The sequence below is a fragment of the Ambystoma mexicanum genome, chromosome 7p (assembly GCF_040938575.1).
Source record: "Ambystoma mexicanum isolate Mex_15411 chromosome 7p, UKY_AmexF1_1, whole genome shotgun sequence".
Lineage (NCBI taxonomy): Eukaryota > Metazoa > Chordata > Amphibia > Caudata > Ambystomatidae > Ambystoma > Ambystoma mexicanum.
In genome coordinates, this window is record NC_090939.1 from 229,465,001 (window position 1) to 229,488,362 (window position 23,362).

The window sequence follows — 23,362 nt, forward strand, 5'->3', positions numbered from 1 at the left end:
GCGTCCCATCTCCGGAGGTCCTCCTTTAATTGTTTGCATAGAGGGATATCTCCCCATATAGGTGTTTATATTCACGTGTTAATTGGACTCCTAAGTAGTCTATTGCCTTGGTTTCCCAGGTCAGTGGGTGTTGGGCTGACATTCTTTGGGGTATTGTTTCTTCCTCAGTTATGTTGAGAGCTTTAGATTTTGTAAAGTTAATGGTGAAACCTGACGCTTTAGCAAATTCCTGGAGTCTTCCCAGGGCTTTGGGTAGTGACTCGGCGGTGTCGCTTAGAAACAGTAGGATATCATCCGCGTACAGGGCTATTTTATGTTCGAGCCCACCTGCCGGTACCCCTTTTATTTCCCTGTCCTGCCTTATGGTTTGTGCGGCTGGCTCCATAGCCATTGCGAATATAAGGGGGGGATAATGGGCATCCCTGCCGTGTGCCTCTACGGATTTGTATGTTACTGGTGGGTCTGCCATTGACTATAAATGTAGTGGAGGGGAGTTTATAATTTGCAAGGACCATCTTTGCGAAGATGGGGTCACAACCGTACTTTTTAAGTGTTAGGTCCAGGTACGTCCAGTCTATGCTATCAAACGCCCTGCGTGCGTCCAGGGCCGCTATGAAGAATTTTTGTTTTGTTTTGTTCCCTACTTCTAATGTCCACCGCCCATCTAATGTTGTCCTGTGTGTCTCCCTATGATGAATCCCGCTTGGTCTTCATTAATTATTTGGGGTAGTATTTTCGCTAGCCTATTTGCTAGGATCTTTGCGTATAACTTGGCATCGGTATTGAGTAGTGATATTGGTCTATAACTTGTGCAGTCTGTGGGGTCTTTTCCCGGCTTCAAGATGAGGACTGTGGTTGATTTACCCATATCTGGCGAGATTATCCCAGTTTCCCTGATGTGATTGAAAAGATTCGTTAGTGGCCCCAGTAATTGGTTCTTGAAGGTTTTGTAGTACCCGTTCCCGAATCCGTCTGGCCCAGGAGTTTTATTATGTGGGAGGTGCGTTATGGCTTCGCTTATTTCTTCGGATGTTATGGGGGCATGGAGATTTAGGTTATCTTCTACCGTTATCTCGGGGAGGGATATTTTGGTCATGTAATCTAGCTGGAACTGCGGGGAGAGGTCCTCCTTCCCAAGGAGTTCTCGGTGGAACTCTTCCATGATATTTAGCTTTGCCTCTTCCGATGTAGTTGTCTCCCCTTTGGGATCTTTGAGGCTAACTATATAGTTACGTGTTTTTTTGTTTTTGGAGTTTGGCTGCTAGAAATGTATTAGCCTTGCCGCCGTATGCGTAATAGGATTGTTTGGTGCGTAGGATGGATTGTGCAGTGTAGTCTGCCATGTGGGTCTCTAACTGGGCTCTCACTTTCCGTAGGTTCCTCCCTGTTTTAGGTGTTTGTTTGGCCTTATGTTGTGCTTCTGCCTCCTTCAGTTCTAGTTCTGTTTGAGTAGCTTCCTTTCCCGTATGTAAGCTGTGGTTTGTGATATGAATTCCCTTCTCATGACTGCCTTTCCTGCATCCCATATCGTCCCCCAATTTGTTTCCCCGTTAGCGTTATCTCGGAAATAGTTATCCAGCGCTGTTTCCATATGGGCTCTAAGGGCTATGGTCTCCGAGTATGATTTCATTCAGTTTCCAAGTTCTGTGGGGGCGGGGTGTCTCTTTCATAGGTGCCATTTTCAGGATAACTGGGGCATGGTCAGAGAGGCATTGTACCCCTATTTGCACCTCTTCTACTTGCGGGATGAGGGAGGAGGAGACCAGGATCATGTCGATCCTCGTATAGCCCCCATGTGTGGACGAGTAATGGGTGTATTCCCTTTCAGTGCTGTGAAAGAACCTCCACGTTTCGATTAGTTCTAGATCCCTGAACAGTTTGCCCAGTGCTTGTCTGTTCCTACCATCTGCCATCGTGGGGGGAAGGGTCTTGTCCAGGGTGGGGTCCATTATGCAGTTAAAGTCTCCTCCCACAATGACTTGTCCCTCGCATCGGCTGCTCAGGTTTCTCAGGATTTCCCCTATGAAGATGTCTGGTCTATCATTTGGGGCATATAATGCTATCAGGGTATATGTCTGTTTGTGTAGGGTCCCTTTGAGTAGGAGGAATCTGCCCTCTGTGTCCCTATATACAAGCTTTTTCTTGAACGGAAAATTGGCGCTAAGTAGAATCGCAACTCCTCTGGTTTTGCACCCTCCCTCTCTGGAGGCGAAGTATTGTTTGGGAAGGGTTTTGTGGGCCATCCGTCTCTCGTCTGGGACGAGCAGGTGTGTTTCCTGAAGGAAAACGATTGAAGCTTGAAGCTCCGACAAGCGTGTTATTATGCTTCGTCGTTTCACTGGCGAATTTAGGCCCTGTACGTTCAGGGATACTATTGTCAGATCGGCCATGGGTCGGGCACAGAGTTTATTTCGACCTTAGTGTGCCTTCTTTTGGCGTTGTGAGTTATGCGGTGTGTGGCTGCGGCCCCCTCTCGGAACCCCTCCCAGCTCGACATTTCCCAACAAAAACAAAAGGAGAACATTGTGAACTCAATAACTTGTGAACTTATTTCTGCCCTCATGATGGTGGGACCAAGGAGTCTTTGCGCCTTCTCCGGGTTCCTCCCGGAGCGTTGGGTCCCCTGGTACCCTTGGCGACCCAGTCGCCAGGATATTCCTAGGCTTGATGAGGATTCCAAGATTCCCCCTCCCCTCTCCGCCCAGGCCTGTTCGGTCTTTTGTTCTTATTTTACCTTACAATGTAATGCTTCTGTTGTCGTCAGCCTCCCTTCCATTGCGGGTTTGGATTCTCTGTCCCTTCATGTGTTTCGTTCATCAGTGCGCTGGACCCGTTCCCTCAGGGTTTTTGGTAGGGTGGGCCCTTCCAATGTAAGTCCCTTTGTTCGCCGTCGCCTAGTGTTGGGGGACCATTCCCATCCTTTGGGTCCCCCCCCCTTTCTTTGGGTATTGTGTTTCCGTGCTTCCCTGGGGTTCGTTTTCTTCTATTTGCAGCAGCGCCACCCCTTCTTCGCATGTGGAGATTCGCTGTGGTCTACCATCCCATGTGAATTGCAGACCAAAGGGGTATGCCCATCTGTATATGATGTTCTGGGCTTTTAGGGCTCTCGTGACTGGTTGCATCAGTCTCCTTTTGTGCAGGGTAGACAAAGCCAGGTCCTGGAAGAGGTGGATCAGGTTACCACTGATAGTGATGGTCTGCTTCTTTCGGGCTGCCCGTAGGATGTCCTCCTTAATTAAATAAAAGTTCATTGCCATGACCACATCTCTCGGCCTGGCTCCCGAGTCGTTTCGTTTGGGCCCCACTCTATGTATTCTGTCGATAGCTATGCTTTCTGGCGGAATGTCGTTGAGCATGCTGCTAAAGCAGAGTTGGAATGTGTCTTTCAGGTCTTTATCTCCAATCGTTTCGGCCAGGCCCTTGACCTGTATGTCAGACCTTCGTGAGCGATTCTCGAGGTCCTCCACTTGCAGCTCTAGGTTATGCGTGGCCCTGGAGATTTGTTCCAGGAGGATGGCATTCTGTTTCGCTTCTTCCGATGTGTCTGAGAGGTGTCTTTCTACCGTGTCCACTCTGTCTCCCAGCTCCACCATGTCTTTCTTTACCTCCTGGGAGGGAGGATTTCAGTTCGTCCCGGATCGTGCCTAGCTGGGTCTGGAGGGCCTCCATCATTCTGTTTTCCATGTTTCTCAAACAATCCTGTAGGTCCTCCTTACTTAATGCCATCGTGCTGATGGGTGCTGTGGTTGTTGCCGGTTCAGTACTTGATTGCTCTGTGTCCTCGTGTTGGTTTGCATCTTGTAGGTGCCCCCAGTATTGTTCCAGCTGTTTACCCCTTGTTTTCACCGTTGTTCTGACTCCTGCTGGGGTATTCCGTTGTCTGGTGCCTGGCATCTGTCTCTCGGTAAGGCGGGTCAGGCCCAGTTCGAGCCCGGAGAGCCCTCAGGTGTGATTGTCACCTCCTCTGGTGGCAGGTTTCACCGTGTCTTGGCTAGCAGGGTGCCGCGACACCACTTATAGGTGGGGTGGGGGGGGACGCTCAAGCTCGTCTGGGGGCTCCGTAGGCTGGCATGGCACCTACTCGTGGTGTCTTGCGGGGGCCTGGGTCTGCTGTTGGGGTCCCCCCAGCCCCTCCTGGGGGCTGCGTTGGTACGTGGTATGTGGCCCCCGCTGGTGCTGGGTGTTCCTTCCGGTGGTTCGTGTGGCTCCTGTTTGCGGTGTTTTACAGGAGACAGGGTCGGGTTTTCCCCCCCTGTAGGGACCGTTTTGGCCCAAGTTGGATGTTCCCCCAGTTTAAGTCAGATAAATAATGAATGACTCTCGGGCAGGGATCACAGCAGTTCAGGGGCTGGGGGCCACCGGGCCTCCGTTGGTGATTTTGGGGGCCCAGCAGTGTCCGCCTGCCCGTGAGCGAGCTGGGGTGGGTTGTAGTTAGTGGGCGGCTCGGAGCGCTTCACTCGGCGGCTCCTCCGATCCCACGCCGCATGGGTGGAGAGGGAGCTTTCCACCCCCGGGTTGCTCTGCGTCTGGGGGAATCCGGGCCGGGCACCCCTTACTGCTCCGTCACCTCCGCTGGATCCGAGCTGCCTCCGCCGGACCCACTGCTGTCTTCGCGATCTGGGTCTCTCTTGGGGTTGCAGGGGGGGTGGGGGGGACGTCCGGATCTTCCTGTTGTCCGGTGGCTGTACTACGGCTGCTCCCGGGGTCCGGTGCTGGGCCGCTGCGGTGCCGCGCAGCAGGTTCGGAATGGGGGCGGCACCGCAGGTCGTTGTGGCTCGCCTCTCCCTCGCTCTGGCCCGCAGGGGCCTCTAGTCCGTGTCACGGGGGAGCTGGCCACCGCCGCGGTCCTTGCGGCTTACCCTCGCTCCCGGATTCAGCCTTCGGCCCTGTGGGCTCTGCAGCGACTTCGGCGCGGGGTGCTCGCGAGAGGGCTCCGGCACCTCCAGACAGTCCGTTGGGGGGCCGTTCCTTCGGGAGCGCATTGCACCCCAGTTCCAATCCTTTTCGCGGGGATCGATGGGTCTTCTGGTGGGCTCTTCCTGCTGTCCCGCGGCTGTATTATGGCTGCCCCCAGGGTCCGGTTATGGGCCGCTGCGGTGCCGCGTAGAAGGCTCGGGATGGGGGCGGCGACGCCGGTCGTTGTGGCTCGCTCGCCTCTCCCTCGCTCCAGCCCGCAGGGGTCTCCAGTCCGTGTCACGGGCAAGCCGGTCACGAGGCGGTCCCTACGGCTTACACTCGCTCCCGGATTCGGCCTTCGGCCCTGTATTGATTTCGGCGCGGGATGCTCGCGCGAGGGCTCTGACGCCTCCAGGGAGTCCGTTGGGGGCCGTTCCTTCAGGAGCGCGTTGCACCCCAGTTCCGATCCTTTTTGCGGGGATCGATGGATTTTCTGGTGGGCGCAATTCTGCTTTTTTTCTCCTTTTGTTTGCCGCCCGGGCGGAGAGCGGGGATTGTGCGGGTTCAAGGAACGGCGGCCATCTTGGAATTGCCATCTTTAATGATGTTAAGGAAGGCTTCCTTTTCCTCTCCTTCGGGTATGCAGTCAGCCGCTGATGAAGCACACTCCCACAGTGTGTGACTGAACCTGGCGAGCGTACAAGTGGCGTTGATGGACTTCAATGCCATACTACAAGCAGAGAAGACTTTCTTTTCCATAGAATCGTACCTCTTGTCATCTCTATCCTGTGGGACAGTAGGGTAAGCGGTCTTGCTAGTTGATGAAGTTGCCGCTTGGACCACCAGGCTCTCTGGAGTCGGGTGTTTCGATAAGTATTCAGGGTCAGCAGCAGCTACCCTATACTTGGCTGATAATCTTTTATTGACAGCAGGGATAACTTCAGGAGTTTCCCAGTTAGATGCAATTTTTCTTTGTAAGGCTGTATGGAAGGGGACCACAGGATCCTCCTGTGGACCTTTGTCTAATATGTCTGTCAGGTCATCCTGTTTAAAAACCGGCGAGGGCGCAGACCAACCCATGAATTCAATAATTCTTGCCATCAGGGTTCTATAAAGTGTTTCGGCATGTTCCCCTGGGTCTGGCTTACCAAAATCCACTTCTGGGGAAGTGTCCAGCCCACTTGCCTCATGTAATGACTCCTGTAGGTCTTTCAACCTTCTTTCCTCAGAGGTAAAACAGGTAGTGTGGGGTCCTCTGCAACTCAAAGGTTTCCTGGTCAGAATCTTCCCCTTCTTCATAAATTGAAGATAATCCAGGGTACTCTGACCTCTGAAATGGTATAAAACCCATTTCTAAGGCAGAAGGAGCCAAATTCGTCATTATTGGGCGAGAAAACGTCGATGTTGTCGACGCTGATGTGACAGGCTTCGAAGGTGCCGAAAATGGCGTTGAGAAAGCCGGAAGAGGCCTCGAAGAACTCGACGTTTTTTCGCCCAATAATGACGAATTTGGGTATCCTACTCGAGGACATCGACGACGGTCTCGGCGTCATGCCGGAGGCTCTTGGAATCACCGTTGGCTGTGGAGTAGCCATGGTCTTCTCTTTCATCGGCGTCGATGTCGAGTCGATCGACGCGTCGAAGAACCCTTCGAAGAACCCTTCGACAACGGCGTTGATGGCACCGATCCATGCGTCGAAGGGATCTTCGACGACGTCGAAGACGGTGCCTTCTTACCAGATGGCCCGTGGCGCTCTTGGGTAGAATGTTTCGCTGGGTGCTGCGACTCGCGGCGTTTTGATGTTTTGGGTTTTTCACCAGGGGTATCACCCTCAGCTGTCTTCGAGGGGGACGAGGCCGCTTTCTCGAAGACGCTTAACATTTTCTTCCTGAATTCCTCCCACTCAGCCTGAGAGCTGTGTTTTGTGGGGCAGGAGACCCTTTCTGGGGAAACAGAAGACTACGAGGAAGGGGATCTTCGACGTCTCTTCTTTGAGTGTCTTGATCTCGATGAATGGTGGGAGCTACTTCGAGATCTAGAATGGGAATGTTTTCGACGGCGAGGAGACGAATGCCGCGACTCGGCCGAAGAAACTTTCGAGGAGGTTTTGACTGACTTACCTCTCTCGAGCTTCCCCTTGCGCTCCTTCAAGGCTTTCGCCATCATGGACATGCAGTCCTCACACTCCGAACAATGGTGCTCGGCTCCCAAACACCACAAGCAGATCCTGTGTGGATCCGTTATCGACTTTTTTACCGCAGTCTTGACATTTTTTGAAGCCGGATCATGGCGTTGTCGGTTCCGATGAAGATGCCATCGAGAACGAGTTGGTATATTTCGAGTAGATGTAGATTAGTTATCTGACTGAACTGTGCAACGATGTTCCGAGGCCCCGCGAAGCGCGGAAAAACGGAACTGAGCAACGGACGCTGCGCGTGGCTATTTATGTGCATGGTGACGTCGGCGCCGATACGGTGGCCGTCGAGGGACATCATCTCGGCGGACGTCGACGCGCAGCGCCCTCTACAGGGAAGAAATTTCCGAGGCCAGCAAGCTGGAAACATATTATCAAAGATAAGGAATACATCGGAGGACACAATCCCTTCGAAGGTGTTTGTTTTGGGAAAGGGGCAGGGGGTTCAGTTCCTAGGTATCCTACCTGCTAAGGATGGCGAAAAGGTGTTACAGAGAAGGGGATACCACATCTCACCCTCTGGTGACCCACTTCCACTTCCCGAAGACCCGTCATCCAGGTGATCCTCCCACACTGGTCCATCCCAAGGAACTGGATCCAAAAGTGAGGGTTGTGTCCTGGCCTCCTAGCTGACAGATCTCCGGGGACTAGCCGGTGAGACACCTTCAGGTTTTTCACACTTCCTAGTGAGACTGTTGCAAGCAGGCCAACCTTCATTGGGAAAATAAACCCATGTTAATATATATCTTAGGTCGTGGCGCCACTTCCCCTGAATAAAGTAAGGGAACCACCTTATTTAAATACATTTGAATTTCAATGACCCAGTCTGTTTATTGTGTGAAAACAGCAGGTGACCACAAACTTGTGGAACACTCTCGTCCGCTGCACACCCTAATGTTGTAATAACAACCAAGTACTCGTATGGTTTTGTGAATTAAAACTTTATAATATTCTCCAAAGAAAAGGATTTTTTAGTAAAAAAGAAACAGTTCAACATAACAGTTGTGTAAATTTGTACCAAAATAATTAAACATTAAACTCATTTTTCTTTTCTAGTTAATTGGTTCAAGTTGTTGCTATTACTTCATAGTCTAAACCATGGGTGCACAACATACGGCCCGCGGGCCAGTTGCGGCTCGCCATGCTGTTCTTTCCGGCCCGCGAGGCACAAAGACTTTCCTAATGGAGTGCGGCCTGCAAGCAGCATCGGCCGCCCTCCATTAGGAAAGTCTTTGTTGTCTTCCGGGCCGGACAAAACACTGGCCGTCATTGGCTCAGCACACACGCACCACGTCACTCCTACGAGCCACGTAATGCGTGTGTGCTGCACCAATGGAGTGCCAGCACTACGGCTGGCGTGGCCAGTAATGCTTGATGCCGGAAGGCATTTCAGCCTTGCTTGCCACGCCAGCCGTAGTACGATTCCACTTACCTCGCCAGCGTTCCAGCTTACCTGCCTTCCAGCACGTCTCCCGTAAGTGGTCTGTGTGTTTGTGTGTCGGGTCTGTTCTGCTGTATGTTTGTGTTGTGTATGTTGAGATGGGGGGGTTGGGGGGTGTGTCGGATGTGTATGAATGTTTGTTTTTGAGTGTTTGTGTTGTGCATGTTGAGATGAGGGGGGTGGGGGGGCTCTGTTTAGACTCTAAACAAACCAATCCCTCAAAATTCATCAAAATGCAATTAGTATATCACAGGTAGACATTTGCACTTTGTACAATCTCATAGTCCAACTTTCTCAGTGGTATGTGATGTTACCAATGTTTTAAAGTACAATACTCTTTTCATCGTTTCGGGGAAAGTATCTCCCCTTCTTCAGAAGGTGTCTAGCAGATTTTTTCGTTTCTCTGTGTATCTACATGAAATAGTAAATAGAAATAATATTGTTTTCGTAATCTTAACATCAATTAGTATCCATCTGTCATAACTGGATACTTATTCATCAGTAATCACCTGATTCTGCCTTTCACTGTTCTTTGTTTAGAATTCTAGTGCCAACTTAGTTTGCACTGTGATGCCAATCCTAAAAAAAAAAAAGGTAAGAGACTGTGTGCAAGTCCCAATTGTAAAAAGGAGAACTTTTATTAAAAATATACACCCTAATTAGTTGCCTCTATTGTTTCAATAGAAAGAAGGTGGATTGGCATCACAGTGCAAACCAAGTTGGCACTAGAATTCTAAACAAAGAACAGCGAAAGGCAGAATCAGGCGATTACTGATTAACTAGATTGTGCAAAGTGCAAATGTCTACCCGTGATATACTAATTGAATTTTGATGAATCTTGAGGGATTGGTTGGTTTAGACTATGAAGTAATAGCGACAACTTGAACCATTAACTAGAAAAGACAAATTTGTTTAATGTTTAATTATTTTGGTACAAATTTACACAACTGTTATGTTGAACTGTTTCTTTTTACTAAAAAATCCTTTTCTTGGGATAATATTCACCGATGACAAGATCATCAATGCATAAAGTTTTAATTCACAAAATCATACAAGCACTTGGTTGTTATTACAACATTAGGGTGTGCAGGGGACAGGAGTGTTCCACAAGTTTGTGGTCACCTGCTGTTTCCACATAGTTAAATACAACCCAGTGTCAGGGTTGATATTCTCCCCCGCACTTAATTATCCTAAAACATTCACTATATGAATAATAGGTGTGCTCTTGGCCAATTAGTTTTTACCAGTCTGTTTATTGTCCCAGAATTGTGGGGTTGGAAGGTATATCAGGTGACATTAGATTGCCAACTGCCACTTAGTGGAAAAAGCTACATATCCAATAAATCTGAAGCAGAATATCTTCGGGCTGCAAAACCATAAATGGCCAATTTCTCCAAAAGACTCACTGTTCATGTTGCAGTCAAATAAGACATGAGGTTGTTTGGTATTTGGAGGCGAGGACATGTCACCAAATCTCAGTTTCCCCTTTTTAGGCCAGTTATCAGGTGGCAGATGTCTCATGTTAGGACTGAATGAGATGCTGTCATGAGGGCACAATTAATACTCATCCCATCAGCAAAGGGCCTACCTTAGTGACAAATTCAGCATGCATAAAATGGTTGGTAAATCAACACAACTGATAACTTTGATTAAGTTTGAACCTAGAGATAAATAACAAAAATGGAGCGATCACTGCTTGGTTTTGTACTTTAAAACAGTGCTTGCAGTTCCTAAACGGCAATATGCTTTGACTGATATCAGATGCTGACCGATTCGCATTAACTGAAAGTTTGTGTGTTACTTGTTAGGCATGAAAGGCTTTGAGAGTTGATGGGAAAGTGGCTGCTATATATTCAAGTTGACTATGGAAAATTGTATTTCTGGAGTAGCGCAATAACTCTAAAAAAACAGACATGCATTTATTCTAGTGCAAATGCTATAGGTGCATGCAACTAGTAAACATGAATTTGCACTAACTTGTAATTATCTGGCGAAGAGTTGGTTAAAGCTAATGAAGCAGGCCCGGAATGATTTGAAGTATTTCCACTTCTAGAAATGAAAGTAGTAAGAGCGGGGGAAGTTCCAGTCAACGGAAAACTGTCTCTTCCAATTGGCGACGGACATGCCGGGAGATCAATGCTTGGTGTGGGATTAAGCCAGTCCAATGAGAAATTTGCAAGAGACTCCTGCCAAGAAAAAAGAAAAATGTGAATATTAATGAGAAGGGCATATGTTTTAGCCAAGGTATAAGTAATATTTCTTAGTAAATCTGTACCTTTTCCTGAAAGGAACCCTTTTCATCAGAGCATGACATAACAGAAAATAGGCTGAAAGAGTGCTTTGACACTATACCTTGTGCCATAATCCAATCTGGATCCTGGAAGAGGGAGACTCCATTTCACAGATTGTGATATTGGGGGAATCCAATGCTGCTATGTTTCAACATTGTCTCCAATATACACATGGTACACAGGGATACAAATACAGGTAGAGTACATGGAGATATGCACATGACTGTTAAGAGAATTCTCAGAAATGTGCTAATTCCCTCCACCTTAGAGACCCCCAGCAACTTTGCTGGATTTTGAGGACTTGATGTTTCTAACCTGGAGAGAGTGAGACCGTTTTACCCACTGTCTCTCGTGTATTTTAATGTGAATTTTACCTCTTTGTTTGTTTTTTTATTTGGTATTGCGCACCAAACACGTAGGTAACCGGGCGCAGCAGATAAGAATGCTTTAGGCTTAGTTACAACATAGTATGAATACAGTACAAAACAGGATAGGTACAGTGGGTTACATTAATGATACAATAGGTAACAAATTGCAGGAGTGCAAGTTTCTGTTAAATCAGTTTGCCTCCCCGTTTTCACTATCACCAGGCTTGACCCCTTCTCATATTCTTACTGGTGACTGTTTACCTGTTAAAATCAGAGGTTACAGGGTGTCAGACCATGTAAGAACCCACATGAAGGAAGAGGTCAACAAGATGCTTGATCTCGGGGTAATAGAGCCATCTACAAGTCCATGGTCTAGTCCAGTTGTACTAGTGCCAAAGGCAGGATCCAAGGATTTGAGATTCTGTGTGGACTTTAGAGCTCTTAATGCAGTCACCACAACTGCTGCCCATCCTTTACCTAGGACAGATGAGCTGGTGGACAAACTTGGTTCAGCCAAGTACCTCAGTACATTTGACCTGACATCAGGCTATTGGCAAATAGCTCTGACAGACCATGCCAAGTAGAAAACGGCATTTTCGACCCCAGCAGGCCTCTACCAGTTTAAGGTTATGCCTTTTGGATAAATAAATGCACCTGCTACATTCCAAATGATGGTTAATCAAGTTCTGAATGGGATGGAGGATTTCTGCATGGCATCCTTGGATGACATTGCAGTGTTCAGCCCTACTTGCAAAGAACATGTTGACCACTTAGGATATGTTTTGCAGGCTCTTGAGCAGGCCCATCTGACCATAAAGGCAAGTAAATGTCAAACTGGTCAGAGAAAAGTGGTCTACCTTGGACATGAGGAAGGAGGAGGTGAAATAAGGCCATTGCCTAGCAAAGTACAAGCTGTACAAGAATGGGCCACCCCTACTACTCAAACCCAGACGAGGGCCTTCTTGGGTCTCACTGGGTATTATAGGAACTTGATTGAGAACTATGGGTCTGTAGCATCTCCCTTAAATGTGGTCTCCTCACCCAAATTTCCTAAAAAGGTCAGGTGGAATGAGGAGTGCACAGAGGCATTTGAAGGACTTAAAGTCCTTTGTGAAGCTCCAGTCTTAAGAGCTCCGGACTACAGCCAAACATTCATTGTGCAGGCAGATGCTTCCAATACAGGTATAGGTGCAGTTCTGAGTCAGCTGGATGAGAAAGGTAGGGAGCACCCCATCTGCTTCATCAGCAGAAAGCTGAAGGAACCAGAAACAAGGTGGCCAACCATTGAAAGAGAATGTTCTGCTATTGTGTGGTCAATGAAGAAGTTTAGACCATACATGTATGGATCTACTTTTGTGATTCAGACTGAGCACCAACCCTTGAGATGGTTAATGCAGATGAAGGGGGAGAATCCTAAATTGTTAAGATGGTCAATCAGCCTACAGGGGTTTGATTTTACCATTGAACACAGGTCAGGGTGTAATCACCAAAATGCTGATGTCTCTCCAGAATGTTTGACCGACTGGAATAAGGAGATTCATTCAGGGGTGGATTAAATCCTCCTGTCACTTAGTCTGGGGGGGGACGAGTGTTAAGGAGAATTCTCATAAATGTGCTAATTCCCTTCACCTTAGAGACCCCCAGCAAATTTGCTGGATTTATGAGGACTTGATTTTTTTTACCTGAAAAGAGTATGAGCCTTTTTCCCCCCCAGTATTTCATAATAATAATTGGGTTTTGATGTGTTTTATATTTGTGTTCTTTAATTATGGAGTTTTAGATAACTCCATAGGCATCATCTTTTCATGTGTGTTACACAGCACCCTCAGCGCAGTGACACAGGGATGTCTTTTAGACTTCCCAAAGGTTTAAGTACCTTCTCTGGAATAAACTACTGTTTCCCAGAGAATGTAAAGTGAAAATGACTTTACTAGTCTTTTTCAAATTCCTAGACCCAGCACACACCATCTTACAACGGAGTGCTGGAGGGGTTACATAGTATCCCCCGTGTCTAAACACTTACGTAGCAGTCAAATGCTACCCTTTCCTATTGAAAAGGCTGGTGGCAGTGGTTTTACAATGAACTACCATGATTTTTCCCGACCGCGAACACCAGTAGCTAAAAATCACGGGAGCCATGTTTTTCAAGATGGCGCCTTAAGCCCCTTTGTTTAAACAGGTCACGGTCTTTTTCCGCCATTTCTTTTTGGAAAGGTGCTTCTAATGTTTGTCTCTGCGCACCAAACAAGGTTTGGTCCCTTTGTTTCTGTGCCTTTGGCAGGTTTCAGGACTGAAGTCCGCCCTTGGCGCCTGAGTGTCTAGGGTGGGCAGGAAGTGAGGGAGGCTCCCTGTGCTTAGTCTTCTAGGAGACCCAAATGCACTGTGGCGTGATTGGCTGGCTGACTGTCCGGCAAGGACAGCCACCCTGCTGGGTGAGTGACAGCTAAGGGAGAGAACTGTTTAAAAGTTGAGTCTCGTGGACTGGAACCGAAGAAGAGCTGGAAGAGGACAGCTGCTGCAACCACTGGACCGTTGGTTTGCCCGGTGAAGCCCTGCTGCAGTTCCGAATTGCCAAACTCCATTCGACAGAGAAGCTCCTTCAAGGATGGCTTCTTCCTTTGAGATGGTGGGACCAATCAACTCATAAGACACCTGGATACCATTCTCAAGCCTGGTTAGGTTTAACCAGGGAGAGGGACACCAGTTCGTGTTCTTGAATCTACAGCTACTGGAACTGAAGTGACTCCATTTTTTTTTGCTTTCTTCAATGATCCCATGCAGTGCAGGAGTCCCGACATCCTCCCTCTTGTCCCCACGACTTAGGCTCAGGAACAGTGAGATCTGCAGGGACTGCCAGGAACCACGACTTCAGCAACATTTGTTTTCTTCATACAAAGGTACTGTGCCAACCCGATTGAGAGAACACCACTCTCGCGGTGAAAGTTCGTGAAACGTTCCCAACTCGCAGGCATAATCAGCTTGTGACTGACAAATGACTCTTTCGTCTAAACTACTTCTGAGAACTTTTGCAAAGACTTTACCGTTTGATAACAGAACTGCTCTTTCCTATCCAGAACACTAGCCCATTGACTTTGGCCTGGCCTATTGACTAGAATTGAACTATTCTGGTGAACTGAAACTATTTGCGCTGCCTAGAAAGTATATGTAATCTATTCTACTTACTTTTGTCCTTTTTGCTCACTGCTAAGTAACTGACTTCATTTGGCTCCTTTTTCAGGGGAGCTCAAACTGTCTCAAAAGCTTGTATGGAAGTGCATTGGTATATAATATTAAGTTGTCTTCTTCTAGTGAAATTTTTATAAATGATTGTGTAATAAATGAGTGTTTTTACCAAGAAACCTTGAGTACAAGTGTCTACGTGATTGAAAGTCCTCTGTGTAACTACTAATACTGCTCACATTTACTCTTGAGATAAGCCTGGCTGCTCAGCTCGCTACCAACAAACTGTGTGGTACAGACTTTTACCAAAGGTTGGTCTTGCTAACACCTGTAGTCCTAATTGTGTGTGGTGGTCCCAGAGGGTACTGCATGCAATTCTGCCTAACACGGGGGAAGGCAAGTTCCAGTGACGGCCCCCTGCACACACACGACCACAGGGGTCCTTCCAGTCGTGGTTTAAGAAGTCCTTGCAGAGCAGGATCACTTGAGGATGGTAGGCTGACATTTGGCAGGAAGCAACTAATACAACTTTTAGGCAAGAATTGATGTAGTAACCCTGTGGGAGACTACACCACCCTTGTCCTCTTGGCATTAGGTAACTCATCTTTTGGTATAGGCATGTACTACACAAGTTGGTAGTGTGACTGAGCAGCCAGGCTTATCTGACGAAGGGTAAATGTGACCTTCAGAGCTGTAGCAATGAAATCAGCAAATACAAGTAGCCAAGTAACACTTACGCTCAAGGTTTTTGTAGTTATAAATAATTATTTACCAGTTGTTTTTAAATAAGCATTCTTTAAAAAGGGCGATATATTTAACAATCAAATATACTTTAAAATACTTTTCCAGAATCAACACAAAGCTAGTAGATAGCCTTCGGAGATGCTTCTTACATACTTCCTACCCCCTTAGGCGACTTCACCAACTAGGATAGTAATGGCATTTATATATCACTAGTACACTTTGTAGATTCTGAGGTTTGTAGACAGGGAAGGAAACGTTAAACAGAGCATGTGAGCACTTTAAATATTCCAATGAAGTCTAGATAAAACCTTTTCCAGCAATAGATAAAAACCAAGTTATCACCTATGAGGGACAGTAAGTATCAAAGTCAAATGAACTAGAAGAGTCTGCAGGGAGCCAGGACAGCCAAAGTTAATTGGAGCACAGTCTATGGAGCCGAGGCACTTCTTGGATAAAGTCTTGCACAAAGTTAGAGTTTGTTGAAGTAAAATCACTATAGGGTCACAAGCTGTTACACTTGAGAAGGGCAGAGCTGAAATCAACTCTAGCAAAGTAGCTACTGCAAGTATCAACTGAGAAGAGTAAAGCTAAAGACACTGAGAAAAGTACCCCAAGTCAGAACAGTACCTTTGGTTAGTAGAGTGATCCAGCTAGCTTCTGTCTGGTTGCAGTGATGCAGATCCTGGGTTCCTGGGCATCAAGAGGGAGGACGTCTGGAGGACTCCTGAGGCAGCAATTTGGAAGTCGGCGGCAGCTACGGGCTCTTTTCAGATCAACGGCACTTTGCGGTTGTAGCGCTTGATAAACAGCACTACCACAGATCTTGGATACCGTTTGGGCTTCCTTCACTCCTTGAGTGCTGCACTCTGGTGAAGGGACTCGATATTTGGAAGGTCCTGGGAAACTCCTGGAGCTTCTGGCTGGATCAAAGACATTGTACTAGACTATGGATTTCTCGAACCCCTGGCACTCGGCTCCTGCAGCAGCAAGGAAGTACAGCCAGTCGAGGAAGATGGTCGAGTGGCGTTCATTTCGGGGTTAGTTGGTCCCACTAACCCAAGGGAATTAGTCGTCCCTTCCAGAGCTTCTCTTCGATTAGAAAAAAGAGTTTCAGCACAGCAGCAGGGCTTCACGGGGCAATTCAAAGGTCCAGGAGGATGCAGCAAGCTTCGTTCATCGTTTCTTCATCGGGTTGTTCTTCCCAGTGGTCGACTTGGTCTTCAGTACCAAAACCCTTGCCTTTTAAGCAGGTTTCTCCCATTCATGCACATTCTAGCTGTCACTCAAACAGGGCGGCTGTCCTTAAAAGAACAGCCAGTCAGCCAATCAGGACTGGGTGCATTCAGGCATTCTTAAAGACAAAGGACAGGGGAGTTTCGGGAAACTCCCTCGCTTCCTGCCCTTCCAGACACACTCGGAGCCATAGGTGGGTTTCAGTACTGAAGCCCACCAAAGGCAAAACTAACTAAGGGCTCAAACCTGGCTTGGTGCGCAGAATAAAACCCAAGACCGACCTCACAAGTGGAAATTTGGCCAAAAAAACAGAAGACCGGGCCATTTTGACAAAATGGTCACCCATGGGTGCTATACTGCAGCTGAGGATTCAGCCTGCGGTAGAAAAGCGCAATGGTAGGAAAATTAAACCACTGTCACCAGCTATTTAAAGTAGTGAAGTAACATAATAAATGTTACATGAGTAGGTAGGATAAGGGGTTACTAAGTAACCCCCCCAGCACTCCACATAAAATGGTGGGTGCTGGACCTACAAAGGGAAACGCTAAGTAAAGTAAATTTCACTTTACTTGGGAACAGTAGTTCACACAAGAAAAGGTATTTAAAAGTTATACTGAAGGTGCTGTGTGTCACCATACAAAAAGTAGATGCCTATGGAGTTTGTCAGACTTCAAAAAATAAAAGAAACACATAGTCCAAATCAGGTCAAAACATACGAGAGTGTGAAAAAAAATGCCCACTCACTCCAGGTTTAAAAGTCCAGCAAAAAAGCTGGGGGTCTCTAAGGTGGGATGAATTTAGCACTAAAAATGAAAATTCTCCCCAACAACAACAAGCTGGAGACCACCAAACGTTCCAGCTGCAAACCAGGAACGGCGACTGTTCTAGCAAGGTAGTCCGATGGAGAGCTGAACAGTCCACCGGATGGTCCAATGACACTTCTGAAGGCACCTAGATATGGGTGTCATCTGCAAAATTGGCGTAGAGGACACCCATATCGTCTAATGCTGAGAAGAGAAGCTTTGTGTATGTGCTATAAAGTGTTGGTGAGAGGCAGGAGCCTTGCGGTACACCAATAGGGACAGGTATGGGGTCTGCAGCAGCTTTGACTATGGAGATTGTAGAGTTTCGATTTGCAAGGTAGGATTTAATCCACGTTAGCAAGAGAAAGTTAAAAGGGTAACCCCTACGGCAACCCAGCAACAATAGGCACTTATTGCTAAAAGCTTGTCAAAGAGGATAACATTAAAAAGACACTATGGGGAGCCTTAAGAATGACACCCATAAAAAGGTTCCCACTCACTGAAGTATAGGGAAAAATAATCCAAACGTAAGGCAAAAAAGTTCGGGGGTTGACACAGGTCAGAAAGATTTATCATTGCTATGAAAGTTTTACCTAACAGTAGGGATCTGCACTATTCAAACAACCAGTGACTATCCAGCTACGGATAGCCACTGTTCATCACACCTATCCAACAACCGACTTTCAGGCAACAGAGATGTGGAATGTGACTATACAGTCCAAGCACTCTGGGACAGACAGACAGACAGACAGACAGACACACACACCTTTCTCAGGTAAAAGGATTTCCATGCAAGGTATTTTCTGACCTGAGAAGGCAGGAAGAAGGTCAAAGAACAAGATGGCCAAAGAACAAGCGAAAAAACCTTGTGTCACTGCATCTTGGGGTGCTAGCCAGCTTTAGTAGCCATTGGCGGTAAATGCAGAAGTGCATAAGTAGACCACCACAACAATGACAAAAATACCTCAGCTGCCACCAGCTTGTTTTAGGTACATTGTAAAAGTAAGCAAAAGCCATTATATAAAAAGACATAATGATACAAGGTATTCGAACTACGCTTTTCTGCTAGGAGATGTCTGCAATTGTAAAAATACAACAATCCCAAAAGAGAGACAGTCCATCATTACTGACAGTCTTAAGGCTCTATGGAGGGAATGTGCAATTAAAAAATCTTTCGTAACATATCACTTGGAGTCCCCTTTACAAAGAGAGGGTCAGTTGGACTCCATCATCTGGGCAGTGCATTACAAAAAGTAACAAATCATCACTAATTAGGCATTTCATCACTTCATTGCATTAAAAATGCAATTAAGTTGTTATTTTCAAGGTCGCCCTAACTTCTAATCAGGTAAAACTGACCTTTTGATAAGTACTAACCAAATTAATAACTTATTAACTAAAAATATTCTTTTAAAACACCACTATTTCAATTAACACATTTTAGTGCGAAACTCCTTCAAACGTCATGGGACAATACTAGTAAATTATGGCAATAAGCAGTTGAATACCTGCTGTTCCTGGAGTTGTTTTATTTCCTCCAGCTTTTCCATTTGTTTTATTTGCTCCAACTTTTCCATTTGTTTCATGTGCTCCAACTGTTCCATTTGTTTTATTTGCTCCAAATGTTCCATGTGCTCCATGTGTTCCAGTCGCAGAGTCTTCAGTTTTTCTTTATCTCTTTATAAGGGGAAGAAAACATGTATTGGTTTCTTAAGTGAAATGGGAACAGCCACAAACAATTACTAGCTATTAAAGGGAAACTAAAAGGCTACAGTTAAGAATATTTTCTGAAGTCAGTGGCATTGATGCACCCAAATCTAAGGGATAACAGAATTTACATTACATGACCTTAGACATACAAACCTACTAATGATATCCCTTGCACTTCGTCACGGAAAGCTACACCTTAAGCCCTAGAGGACCTTAATCCGAAAGGGCATGTATTTAGGTGTATGGTAGAGTGCAACATGGGGCTTTAAAGCACAGACAAGTCAATGTCGGCCCCTGTGTAATGCCTGTTGACACCCTCTTCTCCATGCAGTACTCTACCTTAGCTGAATTGCCCTCTTGTGCCAACAAAGTGAACTCCCCAAAACATTCCTCCAAGGTGGCCCTGTTGGGCTTTGTACAATGCCAGTCAACATCACTGCTCCATGTGGTGCCTATAGCCAGTGGTGTGCCAAGGGAGAGGCTTGGGGTGGCACGTGCTACCCTTGGAATCTGGCCACCCCATTATCCTAAAGAGTGTGAGAGAGTATGAGAGAGTGGGTGCGTGCGAGTGTGCATGTGAGCGCGAGTGTGCACACGTGCGTGCGAGTGTGCACACGTGCGTGCGCGAGTGTGTGCATGCGAGTGCGAGTGTGCGTGCGAGTGTGAGTGCAAGTGTGCGTGCGAGTGCGCGCGTGCGAGTGCACGCGAGTACGTGTGTGTGCGCGCGAGTGTGTGCACACACGCGAGAGTGTGCGTGCGCGAGAGTGCACGTGCAAGTGTGCGTGCGAGTGTGTTCTCTTCAGCGTCTTCTTCACCTTGAAGCAATGTGCCCAGTAGTGTATTATTCAGGCCTTAATCTGGTCAAAGCCGCTATCACTTACATAGTTATAATCTGGCTCACAAAAATGACAACATGCAAGCAGTAATGAATCCTCGGTCTGAATGGGACTGCCAATAGATTAGAACTAGAAGTTGAGAATACTGTGGCTCCTGTTAGGGAGGTTTTTCAAGTGTCTGTTAGTGAGAGCTTAGAATAACCATCATGTAGCATTAGGCAGAGGTTTGCACAAAGCTGCTCCTGATTATCACAGTAGCAGTGGTTAAGCATTAGTCGTCAAAATTCTCTCTTGGGGGAGGTGGAGTGGTTATAAAGTTCAGTTTATCAACCGGCAAGCAAAGAAAGGATTGCGCATATACCTCATTATATACGACTCCGGGGCAATGCGCTCGCTTCAGAAGCAAGACAACGGGAGCAACACAGGTTCCATCCCCGGGTCCGAGCTTTGAAACCTCTGGGTTTCAAGCGCGTTATAAATAACCAATTATAATTGAGAAAAATACACATTTACAGTTAAGTACTTTCAAATGGGAAATAGCACAAAACATAAAAAGCCCAAAACCACTTTATAATCATTAACAAATTAGATGGGCGAGTATATTTTTAGATACAATGAAAGGGCGTCAAAAGTGCTAAAACAGTTGATTAGTTTGCATATAAAATAACCGATTGTTAGGGAGAAGAAGTTACTTACCAACTGGCAACGTTCTTTCGATTGGATTTTCCTCCAACGTATTCCACATCTTTGACATGTAATGTTTCCGAAGTACCCAACTCGGACTTTTTCCACAGAGGGCTTCCTGCGTCGATGGCGTCAGGTCGATGTCCCTCGAAGGCCTCCGTCGAGGGCGATGTCACCGGATGTTATAAAGAGGATGCACGGCGCCCGTAGCCTCAGTTTGTTTTTTCCTCCATAACATGCGACATGCACATACGCAATGCCTGCTTGACTGCACCTAGCCTTGAGGAAACGTAAGCTGCAATCGCATAGGAAATTCTCCAGAAGAGCAGGCTGGGAGGGCGATGTGGAATACGTTGGAGGAACATCCAATCAAAAGAACTTTACCAGTTGGTAAGTAACTTGTTCTTCGAAGGGATTGTGTCCTGCAATGTATTCCATATCTATGACAGACTCCCAAAGCAGTACCAACGTATGGCGGTGGGAAAAGAATTTAGAATTTTAGAATGCCCAGTTAAATTGCAGAATAGAGGACCGCCTTGCCAAAAGCCAAATCTTGCCCATGGATAGAATCCAGGGAGAAGTGTTTTAAAAAAGTATGGGCAGAGGCCCATGTGGCTGCTTCACAAATGTTACGAATGGGATCACCCCTCTGTAGGGCAGTAGAGGCAGCCACACCCCTAGTAGAATGGGCCTACCGTAGGGTCCTTTCCCGCAAAACGTTAACATTCAGAAATTGTCAAGATAATCCATCTAGACAAAGTCTGCTTAGTAACAGCTTGTCCCAAACGCCTTGCAGCGCATCCTACAAAGAACTCATCGTCCACTTTGACCCGGGACATGCGTGAGATGTAGAAACTTAAAGCTCTCCTAGGATCCAACCTATGGTGCCTCTCCTCTTCCTTACCAGGATGCGGAGGAGGATAGAACGCCGGAAGAATGACCTTTAGCTTAAATTAAATTCCGACAACTTTCGGCAGAAAAGAATGACGAACCCTAAGGACAACCCTGTCCTTTTGGAACACCTTGAAAGGTGGCTTAGCGGATAGTGGCTGGAACTCACTCTGCGAGCAGAAGTAACCGGTTTTAAAGGTCAACAGTCTCAAAGGACAAGAATGTAAGGGCTTAAACGGAGCTCCCATCAGGAACTTCAACACTAAGTTCAAATAACAACCAGGCACCTGGAAAGGTGAAGGTGGAAACACATTAGTGAGCCCTTTAAGAAACTGAGAAATCAAAGGAATCTTAAAATACAGAACACCCCTCAGACGAGCGCTTAAATATGGACAGCGCCGCTAGGTAACCCTTAATGGTACCCACTTGCAGGCCCCTGTGGGCTAACGAAAGCAAAAAAGACAGAACCACAGGAATGTCACGTGAAAAAGGATCCACATTCTTAACCTTGCACCATTCGCAGAACTTTCTCCAACGGCAACGGTACAGGGACTTTGTTGCTGGCCTTCTGGCCGAGAGCAACACCTCCATCACGTCTTCAGGGAGGTCCCAATCCTTGCATCTCAACCTTTCAGAAAGCAAGCATGAAGGGTGAGAGACTTGACCTCTGGATGGAGAACCCGACCCCCTCCTGTGAGAGCAGATCGTCTCGATAGGGAAGACGGCGTGGAGGGCAGGTGGACATGTCGAGAAGGTCCGGGTACCACGCTCTCCTGGCCCATGCCGGAGCAAATGAGGATCATTCAGGAACTGAACCTCCGTAACCTCCGCAACACTTGCAGGATGACGGGGACTGGAGGAAACGCGTACAACAGTGGGAAGGACCACTCCACTATGAACGCGTCCCCTAAGACTCCTCTTCGAGGAAATTCCCACAAGCAGAATCTTTCGCACTTCCGGTTGACACTGGTGGCGAAGGGATCCACTTGTGGGGTCCCCCAAAGGGCGAACATCTCGAAGAGAACTTCCTGAGCCAGGCTCCCACTCATGAGAGACCGTGCTCTGCCTGCACAGAGCGTCCGCCGCCTCGTTTTCGTCTCCAGCCAGATGAACTGCCGAGATCGAAATTTCCTGCTGGATGGCCCAGAACCAGAGCTGCATCGCCTCTCTGCACAGAGGGAGAGACCCTGCCCCTCCCTTTTTGTTGAGGTAGTGCATGGCCACTGTATTGTCTGTCAGAATCAGTATATTCTTCCCCCGCACAGACGGCAGAAAAGCCTTCAGGGCTAGCCTGATGGCCCTCGGCTCCAACAGATTGATATGGAGTCTGGACTCCGACGGAGACCAACGACCGCAGACTGGCAACTCGGTGGCATGAGCTGCCCATCCCGTGAGGGATGCGTCCGTCACGATCGTCATCTCTGGCCAGGGTAGCCAAAATAGAGCCTCCTTCAACAGATTGCCTTCAACGGCCCACCACAGAAGATCCTGGGCGACCGAGGGCGGCACCTGAACGGGATCCGACATCCTGCCGGAGGACTGTGACCAATGCATCTTGAGAGCCCACTGCAGAGATCTCATCCGCAGCCTGGCCTCTGGCACCAGGAGAATGCAGGATGCCATGAGGCCTAGCAACCTCAAGAACTCGAACGCCGGGAGACTTGTGCACCATCTGCAGATGTGATGAGTCCTCACCTGGAGAGGCAATCACTGCCCCAGGGATGTGTTGTGCACTGCTCCGATGTACTGGAGCCGCGGGTAGGTGTCAAGTGGGACTTCTTTAAGTTGAGGGAGAAGCTCAGCTTGTGAAGGGAGTGGCAGGTGACGGACAGATGATCCAGGGCTTGCTCGGGAGAGCGCGCCCTGATAAACCAATCGTCCAGGTAGGGGTAGACGTGAATCCCCCCTTTCCTGAGATACGCTGCCACCATCACCATGAGCTTGGTGAAGACCCACGGGGCGGAGGTCAATCCGAACGGCAGGACCGAAACTGAAAGTGCGAGTCGCCAACCGCGAACCTCAGGTACTTCTTGTGCTTGGGATGAATCGGCACATCAAAAGTAAGCATCCTTGAGGTCGAGAGACACCAA

At 47.5% G+C, this 23,362-nt stretch overlaps 1 protein-coding gene across 3 annotated transcripts in view; it reads right to left on the bottom strand.

Moving 5' to 3' along the window:
* MORC3 (MORC family CW-type zinc finger 3) overlaps positions 1-23,362 on the bottom strand; it is a 918,269-nt gene that overhangs the window by 216,236 nt on the left and 678,671 nt on the right. For all 3 annotated transcript variants that reach the window (XM_069636114.1, XM_069636116.1, XM_069636115.1), the window contains 2 exons: positions 18,660-18,828; positions 10,510-10,718 (listed from right to left, as the gene is read on the bottom strand). In XM_069636114.1, the coding sequence (XP_069492215.1) occupies positions 10,510-10,718; positions 18,660-18,828 (378 nt within the window). The remainder of the gene's footprint in view (positions 1-10,509; positions 10,719-18,659; positions 18,829-23,362) is intronic.